General features: G+C 30.8%; 1 protein-coding gene and 1 long non-coding RNA gene across 2 annotated transcripts; one reads left to right on the top strand and one right to left on the bottom strand.

Annotated features, from left to right (window-relative positions):
* Window positions 1-5,515: 5,515 nt before the first annotated feature.
* LOC127734807 (uncharacterized) lies at window positions 5,516-8,648 on the top strand. Its single transcript, XM_052244822.1, has 2 exons — window positions 5,516-5,677; window positions 6,137-8,648. Exons 1-2 carry the CDS (start codon window positions 5,654-5,656, stop codon window positions 8,078-8,080), a joined length of 1,968 nt encoding a protein of 655 aa, XP_052100782.1. The 5' UTR covers window positions 5,516-5,653; the 3' UTR covers window positions 8,081-8,648.
* A 67-nt stretch (window positions 8,649-8,715) lies between these two features.
* Window positions 8,716-13,644, bottom strand: LOC127734806 (uncharacterized). The gene is made up of 2 exons (XR_007997780.1): window positions 13,281-13,644; window positions 8,716-12,655 (listed from the first exon to the last, which is right to left on the bottom strand). It is a non-coding gene; the product is annotated as an uncharacterized LOC127734806 (long non-coding RNA).
* Between the last annotated feature and the right edge of the window lie 656 nt (window positions 13,645-14,300).

Raw genomic sequence — 14,300 nt, 5'->3', positions numbered from 1 at the left:
TGAATTGTATAATAATAATGAAAGGAATTTTAATTTATTAATGAGAGTTGAACACTTTTTTGGGAAAAAAAATCAAGCGAGAACAATGTTTGCCAAAACCAGAGTTTAATCATATCAAATACATACTTAATGAACATGTTTTCCATCATGATACGTTTACTGTTACGACCGACCGGTAGGACCTTAGTTTAATGCTTTCTTGGTGCATTGTTGTGGGAATCTTAGTGAAATGCAAGTGAAGTAATAAATGTTCACATCGACTTTTGTCTTTGGTAGCGTGGTACTCTTGTATTCCGTATAACACCTTTATATATATAAGGGATAGTGCTGTACAATATTTTAGCCTGTGGATGAGTGTGGTTTTTATGCTTGATAACTGTGAATAAATACTATTATGAATAACAGACTTAGATAATATGTTTAACTTTTTGAGAAGCATTTAAATATCAAGAATACATATATGATTAATAACTTTACAGTGTAAAAATCAGGCATTTTAACAAACTCAAGACAATTGATAGCAGAAAAATATGCCCGGAAAGTTGTCAATGATCGTTAACTAAGTAAAAACTTAACACTAAAGAAATAGGTATAAAGTCTAACTTTTAAAAACATTTTCTATGGGTAACTTGTAAAGAAGTAAACAAACCGAACGTATACGGACCTAGTCGCCCCTAGACATGGGAAAATCGTCTGCTTGGTAAATTTGATACTTGGTTATTTAGTTTGGTAACTGGAAACTAGACAAAAACAACAGCTTTGGAATATGGAGTAATATTGTGTTAAAGTCTTAATTGAAATTTCCGTTCTATTTATACCTCGGTTGACCAATTTACCGATTTGATTTACCTTTTACCATAAGTTACTTTGGGAATACCTAAATTACAAAAACCGGAAATGGTAGTTTTCAAACTTTGATATGTTCGGCAATTTGGTAAAGGTTGTCATGCCTCATTTAAAATGAATAACTAAGAGGCGCTCCAAATGAAAAAAAAAGAAACAAAGTCACACGCCGGCAGATCTAACTGTAGCCAAATCTGACGATGTTTGTTGATTGAAAGGAAGGCATGATGAAATGTTTAGAAACGATTAAACTGGATTTTCACATAGTATTATAGGTAAATTTAACAACAACTTAGTGCATACACACAAGAAATATACACAGCTATTAACCAGAACACTTTAAACTATGTAAACATAATTAAAAGGAATTGTGCTTTTGGGGATAATTTTCATTTCGTAGAACGAAATTGACCACAAGAATTTAGCAATTTATGAAAAGCACTACATTGTCATATTAATTTATGGTTGTATGTGTTTTGTAGTTGAAGTCGTGAGAGTTGTATCCCTTTGTGTAATATGTCACGTGCTATAATCTGTCTCTTCTAAATAAACGTGCTATGGCAGTAAATGTGTGTTTGTTGCTCTCAAGCAAATATAAGTTTAGCGGCATGGGGAGGCAAGTATACATGGTATATGTCCCCCATGTACGAAATAAGCTGGAGGACTTCAAAACGATCCCGTTTAGTGTATTGTATGTGAGCTGTTTTCCCAAAAGATGATGAATCAACTTCTAAAGTTCTAGACCACGAGGCTGCTGGCACCATTATTAAATTACGACTACGTTAAAATATTGGAATTTTCGTTCAGTAAAGTATAGCCATGATAGCGGTACCATGCATTTGACAACAGACCAGATTTTTGGATCTTTCTGTTTCATGTAAAATGTGGATGTTGAGGTGGTGTTTCCAATATTCAGAAATCAACTTTGGATTTTTTTTTGTCAACAAAAAGACAACTGTACATTTTTTGTAAGATTTAAAGAACTGTTATTAAACTACATATATATCATCGAGAGCTTTTGCAATTGTTTATTTGTCATCTGATCTTGAATGTTTCATTTGGACTCGATAGAAATGTCTACAACAACAAACAAACTTTAAACCCGTATTGGACATTAAGGAATATACAGCCGTGTTTGTTTATATGTGCAGAAAACTGAAATGTGACACCCCTATCATATTTCGAAAATTGTTGCTTAGTAATTGGATTTTTCTTTAAGACCTAGTCGGCCTGACCTATATATTATATTTGCAATGTGTATTTAGCAGGCAAAATGTATACATCTAACCGTTTTGAACGATTAAGAAATTCTACTACAGAGATGGAACGTGTGATATTTATCTCTTCGTACACTACCAAGTTACAAGGAAAACAAGGACTATAATTTCAAACATTTAATTATGAATTCAATTTGTCTCAAGTTTTTTTTAATAATCATCTGGTATGTGTGTATTGTGTATTCACCAAATTCCAGTACACAGTTGGACTGATTTGGTAGCGGATTGTCAGTAGCGTTGCGATTATAGTCATTAATAAAACTGGAGCTTTTCATATGTTTCATATTTATTTTTTTGTGAATGTGAAGTAGGAGAGATTGGACATGTTAGAAAGGGAGAATTAGTCGTATATTCTGTTACTGGCATATTCTTTAACAAATTGTCAGGTCTTTTTTTTAAAGAAAATGTAAATAAGAAAGAAGTCCTTCTTGAGCTACAAAACTTACTTATTCTATATTGTTACTGACATTTAGTAAAGGACAATATTATATATTCCAAATGAGTCTCACAACACATTTCCATGTTGATCAAATTTAAACCTTTTCAATTTAATGATAACTTTATGTTAAGAACACATTTTACCACAAACTTGCAGTATTAAAAGATATATTAGCAATTACTTGACTCTTTGTAAATCTGTCTTTTAGAATCGAGAAGAGGGGACTCATTGTCCTTCCAATATAATTTCATAATACATTTTGTTTTTAAAGGAAATATAATATTTTATGATTTATATATAATACACTGGAAAAACCTGAAGTTTTAAAAATGTAAAAAACTAAGGGACAGCAGTTATTGATCAGCAAAAGCAATATAACACAAAGATTCTAATAAGAAAGACCTGGAGTCAGCCTCCATCCCACATAAAAAAATTATAATAACAAAAAAACACATACAAACTTAATCCGCCCCTGTTCTATTTTCTATTGTAATGCATTATGATATGAATTGATATATAATAAAGAATGAAATAAATAATATATCAGCTTTAATATATATCCTAATAATCCTATATAAACAGTGTTTAAAGAACATGCAAATGATCAATCTAAATAAAAGAAATATTTGATTGAATACTTAATTGATTTTTTTTTTAAATTTAGTAAAGGTTCGAATGAAAGGAGTTACATAAATGCAGGTGCATTCGCTACTTAATTTAAAGTCAGTAATCCAATGTTTTCGTCTTTGTTTTTTTTTATCCTTGTCCAAAATTGAATGCACATGGAAATTAAGAAAATGTTTTTCCTAATGTGCCTAAAAAAAAAAAAGAAGATCTGCTTCTAATCTTGATCTTTTCTTCGATATTGACACAGATGAACGACTTCAAATGATATCTATGACAATAGAGATGGTGAGGTCTTCAATAACAGGGGTTTGCTCCTGACACAAAAATTGGTCCAATAAGGTTATGAGGATAAGCGACTTAAATAAACACTTCATAAGTGATCAACTAGACTTAGGAGCTTAGTAATTGCTCAGTAAAATTTATGAAAGAGGACACAAGTTTGTTGTAATCAAATTCTCCTACAGCTTTCAACCCAGGTCACTGACTGTTCACAAGAGGATTCCACACATGTTAAAGTTGTTCATCTGCTGTTACAAAATTGTTTGAGGATTTTTTGTCTGCAAAATTTAGTCGCCAATATTGCAATCTGGCTATTTGAGACTTTGACCTATTTTTACTACTAATGAACTACTTTTTGTGGTAATAATATAACTCGATTCTTCATAATGTAATTACTGTATTGGTATAAAAGAATAATGTCCATGAAAATATTTTGTAATCAAATGATGTCCTTTTGGGCAATATTTAATATTGAAATACTGCCTAGGACGATATTCTATCATGAATATGTTATTACGACAAAAGAAATTCATTTAACAATAATAATACCAGAATCATCCATAACATAGCTTTTATTTATACTGTGATCTATATACATGCAATTGTTATTCGTTAAGTTTCCCAAATGATATGGGTGCAGGATTTTCTCGGTTTGTTAAAGACCCATTGGTGGCCTTCGGCTGTTTTCTGCTTTTGGTCGGGTTGTTGTCTCTTTGGCACATTCCCCATTTCCATTATAGAACGAGGATGTAGGAAACTACAGGTCACCATATAGTCTTCAATGATGAGAAACATAAACTGACAGCAGGCAAACTTTAAAGGCCCTTCAATTGCATAAAGTGGAACAATTCAAAAGGAAACAAATAACATTAACCATAAAACACTTCTGGCTGGTAGCAACCAACAACTACTGCTGAACTACAGTCCAGTACAGGGTTCTTAATTTTCCCCATGAACTAATTGAAGAATGATAGTATAAGGACCAATATTTATGTGGTGTAATATGGCTGACACGTATTTTAACCCATGTGGAAACATTGTTTGAAATGGGATTTTTATTGTTTAGTTTTTATTTCTTTGGGTTGCAGTCTTATTGAGGTTAATAACACTTTAATTGTCCCCCGATCGACATGTTGCGGGGGACATAGAAATACCTGGTGTCCGTCCTTCCGTCCTGTCTTGTTAGCGCCCTTACATGTACACTTTTAGCCAGATTTTTATTAAACTTACATCATAGATTTATATCAGCAATGTCTCTGATGAGTTTGAAAAATTAGTGACGATCAATTATTTTTAAGAGTTATGCCCCTTGGAAACATTCATTATATGGAAAATTTTATCATTAGTACCGAGTACTCTCCATGTGTGCAATTCTTGACAGATTTTTATGAAGTTTGTATCATAGGTTTATATCAGCAATGTCTCGGACGAGTTCAAAAATCATTGCTGATCAATCATTTTTAACTCTAAGAAATATTAGTTATATGGAAAATGCATTGTTAGTGCTAACATGTGTATAATTTTTGCCAGATTTTTATTAAACTTATATACTGTGAAAGTACTTTTATTCGTGGTCATCAATTTTCGTGGTTTGAAAAAAAGTTACATGTTCGTGGGTTCTCAAATTCATGGATTTTAGTTTTCTGAAGAAGAAAAAATGAGTGAAGAATTTGAAGCCATCAGAAAACAAAAATTTTTGAGAATAGTCATATGTTGTTTGATAATAATTTGTGGGACATTGCAAAATAAGGTGTTCATTTTCACTTACTTGATTGTCTTTCATTACTGACAACATTCATCATTTTTTTATGAAATAATTGCTTTATCAAAGATTTATAACAGTAATGTCTCAGACAATTTTGAAAATATTAAAGTGCCAATCAAACATACAGACTACCAATTAAATCTAATGAAAAAATGAACATGCTGTGTTTAGAATGATAAAAAAACACTTGAAACACCAATTCCTGTATTTAGATTGGTTGATTTCTGAGTCTGATTATGATAATCATGATCAAATTTTTTTTTCTAAAAGGCCTATAATTATCGTCCTGGTACCTGTTTTGACGCGGACCAGAAATGACGCACCGATTTAGTTTTCGGTTTTATATTTCTAAACAAAAGCCGTGACGTCATCAACATTTGCTGTTCATAACGTTATGGTGAAGGTCGTCTTACTACAACGAAGATGCCTAAAACTCCGCCCAGAAAGGTAATTATTACTTAAAATATTATAGACAATGTAATTTCCGCCATTTTATTAAGGTCAAAAACATCCTACCTTTCCCCGAGTGATTATCAGTCCTATATCCACTTTGGTCAATAAAAGTATGTAGCCGTCTGCTTCCTCATTTTGTGTTTTTCAAGTCACGTGACTGTCATGTGATGTGTTTTTACATTTTAGCGGGAATCACTGTAGAACAAATGATCGTCGCTTATATAATTTTCTATGGTTTATCGACTTTTTTCATTCGATGTATGAAGTATACATTTATAATTGTATTATTGCCAATGCTGTTTTATTAATAAAATTACTTTTTATTGTCAAATATATTGGAAGATATATTACTTTCATAAATTTTGAACAATTATATATTAAATTTGAATAAAATTATAGGTAACAATTAAATTGAGATTAAAAAAATAATTTTTATTTTTTTTTTATTTTCAGAAATTTACTAAAGAGTACAGAAAATATTCACCATCACAATTGAATAATGCATATCAGATAGTAAAAGAACAAGGCATTCCTATCCGGACAGCGGCACGTACATATGAAGTACCTGAAGCTACTCTACGACATAGACTGAGTGGCTATGTAAATCCTGAAGCTGTCAAGTCCGGACCAGCACCTTTATTTAATGAAGAAGATGAAGCAGATCTTGTTAATCACTTGAAGCTCATGGCTAGAGTGGGATATGGTTACAGCAGGTCAGAAGTAATAGATATTGCAACAAATTATGCCATTTACAAAGGATTAAGGGACAGTGAACATCCATTATCAACAAAGTGGTATAAAAACTTCATGGCTCGTTGGCCAGATTTAAAAATCATTAAACCAAGAAGTCTTGAAATGCAGCGTGCAAAAGCTACATCTGAGGTCAATGTGCAGAACTATTACTCTGAACTTCACAAAATTTTGGAAAAATATGATCTGTTTGATAAACCAGAAAGAATTTACAATGTTGATGAAAAAGGAATATGCACTAACCATAAGTCTCCATATGTTATTGCAGCTACAGGATCTACACCACCAGCTATTACTTCAGGGGACAAACACTTGGTCACAGTCTTAGGGTGTGGAAATGCACAAGGCCACAGTGTGCCACCGTTCTTCGTATTTCCTGGTAACAGGATGAGACAAGAACTTCTTGAAAATAAGTCAACAGATGCAGACGGTGATGTTTCAGAAAGCGGCTGGTCTAATACAGAAATTTTCCGCAAATACATGGAGAATCATCTTTTGAAATACATACCCCACAGAACATCTGATGTTCCAGTATTAATTCTTTTTGATGGACATAAATCCCATATTGCATTGGAACTAATTGAATGGGCAAGAAAAGAAAATATTATTTTGTTTGTCTTACCTGCACATACAAGCCACATTCTCCAACCTATGGATGTAGGATGCTTTGGACCTTTTGAAAGGATTTTTAATAATGAGTGCCACAAATTTATGCGGCAAAACTGTTCACAACCAATAACACGTTATAATATATGTGGTCTGGCTTGTAAGGGTTATCTTCATGCACTTTCACCTAGCAATTTGCAAAGTGCATTTAGAAAAACTGGGATTTACCCGTATGATCCTCACATGGTTGATCGTTCCAATTTTGCACCAGCACAAGTGTTCATTCAAGAAGATTCCATAGAAGAAACATGTGAAACTGAAGACAGAGAACCTGTACATGAAATTGAACCAATTGAGAAAGATATAGATGTACCTGTTGAAGAAATTGAAATTAACATAAACAATGTAGAAGAAAATGAACATGCTTTAACAATCAATGAAACACAAGAAAAAACAGTGTCGGAGAAGAATGACACTTTTTTTGAAGATCGAGAGAAAAACCTATTCAAAAAGAAACCTAGAACTAAACAAAGACGCTATCTGAGCAAAGTTGTAAGTGGGAAGGCAATTACAGAGAATGATACAATTGAAAAAATTAAAGAACATAAGAAGAATGTAAGCAGAAAACCAAGTCAGAAAAGTCAGAAAAGTAAATCAAATGAGAAAGGAAAACAGTTAGCTAAACCTTCAAAATCATCAAAACAAGTGAAGTCAAAAAGAGTTCCAAAAAAGACAATAACAGTTGTTGATGAGCCGTGTGCTGGTACTTCTGGACTTAATTTGCGAGGAGGGCCCATAAGTATTGATGATTCAATGGACTCTGATGTAATAGAAGATGAAGAACCTTGCTGCGTATGCAAACTTACTGGCCTACCTCAAGAACTAAGGAACTGTAATTTTATATTGTTTGCCAATTGGGGACAGTGTACACTCGAAAATTGTGGTCATTGGGTACATCTGAAATATTGTTGTGACAAAACCGTGCTTAGGAGGCATGACACTTTTTTATGTCCTTGTCACAGTACCTCAACAGAGGAATAAGAGAACCCATAGCTATAACATTCTATTTTTATCAATCAAGGGAACAATATAAACAATTAATATTAAATTCACATTGCTTTTGTGTTACTATTATTAAAGTGAATGAAAATCTCAAAAGTTGTTAATAAAATTGAATTTGTTAACAGTGTTAACTTTAAAGAATCCAGACTGAAGCAATTTTTCGATTATCAGGTACGTGTAAGTGGTTTTTACTGGTTTGTTTACAGTGCGTCATTACTGGTACCCATCATTAGTTGGCAGTCCGTTCGTAATGTTAGCAAACATGATTTTTATTGCTGTTACCGTTTCAAATATCAACTGCTTAATGACTGAAATATATTAATAAGTTATCAATCTTTTATTCCATTCCGTTTTTCTAATTCTTTTAAATGGTGGATTAAATGCAGAGAAAAAAACAACCTTAGGTGCGTCATTACTGGTTCCTCGGGGATATTTACAATTTTTATAGAGCTTGATATACTGTGTAGACACCTACTGTAAAGACCCTATTTTAACCTCAAAATATCTTTTGTTTTTTATGCTGTTGGTTTGCTGTCGCATGTCATGTCTCTTGATGTATATCGCACATCTTCTGTTATTCATATTTCAGTTATTGGAATGCAAAGAATACAATGTATATTGAAAGTCATTTATTTATTTATAAATATATAAAGTAACTAATATAATATAAGCATCTATCAAACAATATGGTCAGATTGTATAAAAAACAAATCAAATATAAACATTTCAATCTTGAAACTCTATGGGTTGATGAAAGCATTGAGAAATACAATGATATGCAATGACAAATGCTGAATGTTTCATGAGAGTTTGTTTAGTGATCAAGATAGAATGACAATATATTTGACCACCACAACCACAAAGATACACATGTACTCATAGATACATAATATAAAAATATGGAAATATGGTATGATTGCCAATGAGTCCAAATGATGTGAATGAAAGTAATTATAGATCACTATTATTTCAGCTGACTGAAAGTTCTTACTTTAACATGTTTATCTCTTAAAATATTTGGGTATTTAAGAATGGAAGCGATTGAAAAAAAAACCTTGTACATTTTTTTTAAGTCTGAGTATTTACATAATAAATGAGTATATCTTTAATAAAAGGTATTTCCTCTTTCAAAATGCTTAAAATCAGAATGAAATAACAGGTTAAACTTTAACAATTTCACAAAAATAATTAAACATACAGAATAAAAAAGACTCAAAGTAAAATAAACTGCCAAAAACATAAATATGCATCGAATACAGATTTACAGCAGTCATACAAAAAAAACTTGAAATGCAGCAAATTCTAATAAAAAGTTTTCAGTTCCAAGCTAGGATTTTCCACCAAAATATTTGACTAATAACTTTCATTTAATGTTCTTTCAAAATAATTTTATTTGCAGTCAGTTTTACTCAAATTATTGTGTAAACAAGAAATTTTAAAAGGACGGAGGAACAGACTTTTGCTATATCCTTCCTCCCAGTAAGCTGGAGATTAAAATATTTGGGAAGTTGAAAATATACGTATATATTATGGTTAAATTAAAATGTTATATCAAATTGAATAATTAATCTGCTAAGTGTTAAACAGTATTTCATAACAAATTATGTATCATGAACAATATTATCACAGACTTTGAGACAAAATGGATGATGAAGTATGATAAAATTCTTGGTTATATTTGATTATGTGTCAAGGATGAGGACAAACGGGAGTTACCATTTGATTTTTATGGGAGGGGGGGAGGAAAAATTTTGTCCTGCATTTTCTTTTAGTTGTTATCTCTGTCCTGCCTTTTTAATTTTCACTCTTTTTTTGGTCCTGCATTTTTTTATTATTAGTTTATCCTGCCTTTTTTTTTGCCAAGTTGCTCATCCTGCCTTTTTTTTTTACTCAAAACTCCTGTCCTGCCTTTTATTTTCAAATTTCATCCTAGCCCCCCCTCCCCTAAAAATCAAATGGTAGCTCCCTGATAGCTTACCCTTTCAATATGTGTATTTCTAGTTTTCTCCTATTACAGGAACTAGATATTTTCCCATTAATTTTGTCTGTTACTAATACAATAGTTTACCCCTTAAACATGTTAAATATATGAATTTCAACTTTGTACATAATTATATGAAGGATATTGTTTTCCCATTAATTTCGTCTGTTACTAGATTCAATGGTTTACCCCTTGCAGTAGATGAACGTTCAACTTTGTACTTAATAATGTGAAATATTCCCCCCCCCCCCCCCTCCCCATTAAATTTCTGTCACAAACAAGAGAGGAAGTTGGATGTCACAGATCAACAGATCAAATGTTATTTATGTGAGTTAATTTGCAAAAAAATAAAGTCTGTCATTGTAAAGCTGTGGAATGTCAAATTCTTTTATTGCACACAAAAAAGTATATATGATATTTTTAAAGCTAGCAATTCTGATTTGAAATCTCTTTCAATAATGGTCGCCTATTAAGCATAAAAAAGATACACTAATATTGAAAGCTCACAACTCTTCTATGAAATCTCTTTAAAGAATGGTCTCTTTGTATGCATACTAAGTTTATTAGAGTACAAAACTAGGCTTTCTACGATATAAATTTAAGAAATCTACTTTTATTTTTAAACATAGATAACTTGTTATATATTTCTAATGCAATGAAATATCAATAACACATACACGATATAATAAACAGAAATTAACATATATTTAAAATATAAGTTATTTTGCACCAGACTGACATTTTGCATTGGAATAAAAAAAAAGACATGTTGTCAATAACAACCAACAATAACAAGGAAATATAAATATTTCAAAAAATAAAAAATAATCTTGCATTGATATGAACTATCCTATGGAGGCTTTAAAAAGACAAAATATTTGGTTATTAAAAACACTCCGTGCTTGTAAAGCCCTTTTCTTTACCCACACTTTTAATCTGTTAATACACACATCTGTGTTATTAACAGATTAAATGTGGAGCAGTTCGCCAAATTTTACATTTTATTGTGTTTTTGTTTCTTGTATAAAAAACTGTTTCCCAGGTTTTTTGTATCAAATGGTAAAAAAAGTGAATAATGAAAATTGTGCAGGTCCGTGGAAAATCTAGAAACATTTTAAGTATGGCCTAAATTGAAAATAGAAATATACTAGAAAACAAAATGTTTTTCTTATCCTTATTTATATTTAGTGAAGACAAAAAAACAACAACCATAAATAGATATTTCATGTATTGCATTGATAAAAAGTGTATAAAACAAAAGTTCACTTGCATTGTTTACTTTTAATAGAAAAACATAGATAAATATATATATTATAATCTCATGCTACAAGTCAAGTAAAAAACAAGCACAAAACTGCATAAAAAAATTCCGTCATGAACAAAACAATGGTCAAATTAAGAAGTATAATAAAATAAAAACAAAGATTCTCCTTATATCTATAGCATATGGTTAAATAATATAAGTTAATATATAATTTAACCACAGTAACACCATTTATGTAGATAATTTCTCATTTTCAGTTGTCAGATTTTTATGGCTGAAATTTGTGGATAATACAAGAAAGTCAGGAAATCTTAATTTTAGTTAGATATCATTTATTTATATGTAAATAAAAAATAAATTTAGTTTAGTTAAAAGTTCACTGGTCTATAACATGTTAGCTAACTGACACTCAAAGCTCAATCTCATTGGAAACCTTGAAAAAAAATATATTTATATTTGTTAGTTAGGAAATATTTAGTTCAATTTTCAATGTACAGTTATTTACCGATTGTTACCATTAAACTTGCTCAACTGAAACCCTTCATGACAAGAGGTTTTGTTTTGATTAGACAGGGATAAATTATATCAGAATGTAAAGGATTATGGGTAATTTCATTATTTGTACCCCAAAATGAGAATAACATCCCGTCATTGGCTAAATTTCCAATGTTTAGGACATTTATAACCAACCATAATGTTTTGTGAAGGCTTTCAAATATATTACCCAGAATGCATAATATTCTAAAATAGACAATTCAGTTTACACAAATTAAACTCATTCTTTGTCCTGATATCAAAAACATAGATTTTGAATTATGAAAGTTTGGTTGGCATGTGTTTTACTGTATTTTAATGGATTATTTTTACCACATTGTATAATGTTTGACTGTTACAATTTATATTCTTATTTCTTTGGTAAAATCACATTTCAAAGAAGAAAAATATCTTTAAATGCCCTCTTATGAAACTAAATTGCTAGCAAAATTGTTTGTAAATTTCATACAAAAAACTTTTTTGAAACCATGTCACTGAAAAAAACATTTTTATTTGGCTTTGCACTGAATAAAAATCACATTTTTGTAGCATAAAGGGGACTATGTCTACCATCTTTGTTGTAGTCTTTATATCTGACAGGAAGAGAGTCTTTTTCTGTTGTAAAACCATCATTATTGTAAGCATAGTGAGGATTAGTAAAGGCCTCTGAAGAACCTTCATTCCACGTGTCTCCCGAGGTACTTCCTTCGGAACTTGATTCATATATTTCTGGTACTACACCATCATTTTGATCCCGTACAAAATTCAAAAACACCTAAAATATTAAATGAAGATTTGTCACACATCTTCTTGATGTAGTTTTTACTAACAGTATGTTGTGAAGATAATTTTGTCATAAACAATATGTATAACACAAATTATAGTGTTTCATAAAACAAAAAAGCCACAAATGTCTTTACAAAAGTAGGACAAAATCTTCTCTTGTAATACACATTCATTAAAAGGACACTTTTTAACATGATTTATCTTTTTTATAGTTTAAGCCTTTATGAACCACCATTATTAAAATCTAAGGGTTGCTCTGTTTTGGTTTTTGATTTTATGCTGATTATAAGGTTATTTCATTATGATAAGTGACAACAAAATATAATAAGAACTTGTCATGATCTGGATATGAAAATAATATTTTCTAAAACTTTTTATGTGACCAACAACCATATTAAATGATCACTTATTGTAAACCAACTTTTTTTTTGCAGATACTTAATTTGGCACCAAGCCCTTTCTAGCAGATTTAAGGACAATTTATTGTCATGATTTTCTTATTTTCTTGATGTATTTATATAAGGAAGATCCGTGTTTTACTAAATCACAAAGGTGTACATTCGCGATATCTTTCTAATCACAAAAATTAGTTGGTTTACAGTATATACACTTACATTGTCAAGCGTTGTTTGTGAAACGGAGTAATGCATGATGTTGTATTGATGTTTTATTTGTTCCAGATGTACAAATATATCCGATACTGAAGATCTGTGTTTTGGAATCTCAATCTGTAATACACCATGGTGATCCTCCTAGAAATAAAAAAAAAAACCAAAACCTTACCAATATTTCAATAAAATATGCAAAATGAAAATGAAATTTGATAATATTCAAGTACGTATAGTTTATATAGACTTTGATAATAAAGATATAGAAGTAGATTCATGCAGCACTGTAATAGTTAATTAATTTTAACTGATCAAGTGTGGCTCAAAATACTTTGCAAGAAAAGGATATCTCCTAATTAGCGAATATGAATATAACCGAATATTATAATAATATAATTTTGAATTAAAGATATGTGTATTTTAAAGATTTCAAAACTGTAATGATCAGAAAATGATGAAAATCCGAAGATACATAGATACATAGTATAACCATTTTTGGTTTGTCTTAAGCGTGTTTTAGTGAACCGTTGTATAGCGAAACATTGAACCCTCTCACAATTATTATCACACACTAAATCAATTAACGCCGGCTATCGCAGTAAGAAAACGACTCCTAAGAAAAGAACATCGTCGTCTAGAGAGATTGAATTAGGTAGCGCCACAATAGTCAGCGACGGCAACAGGCTACACAATTTATCGCAGGTTTCAACACAACTGTTCAAAGTTAGTGATGGGGAAAAATAGTTATTTCTTTCTGGTATTGTCAGTTAAGCAAATCAACCATATAATTTGCAATTGTATTTCAATCGCCAGTATACCACGTATAGTCTGAGTAAATTGGTTTACAACAGGTTTATAAGATGAGTTTATTGTTAAAGACTAAAGATAATTCAGCTATCTAATTAAATTGCATATTAAAAGAATAGTTTTTTTCTATCTTGAAGTTAAATAAAGTTATTGAGTGATTCGGTTTTTATTAGGTTGAAGTTAGACATGCTGTCAGGTAAACAAGTCATCAAGTCGACT

Source organism: Mytilus californianus, unplaced genomic scaffold, assembly GCF_021869535.1.
Source record: "Mytilus californianus isolate M0D057914Y unplaced genomic scaffold, xbMytCali1.0.p SCAF_3, whole genome shotgun sequence".
Lineage (NCBI taxonomy): Eukaryota > Metazoa > Mollusca > Bivalvia > Mytilida > Mytilidae > Mytilus > Mytilus californianus.
This window is presented reverse-complemented; position numbering and strand designations above follow the sequence as displayed.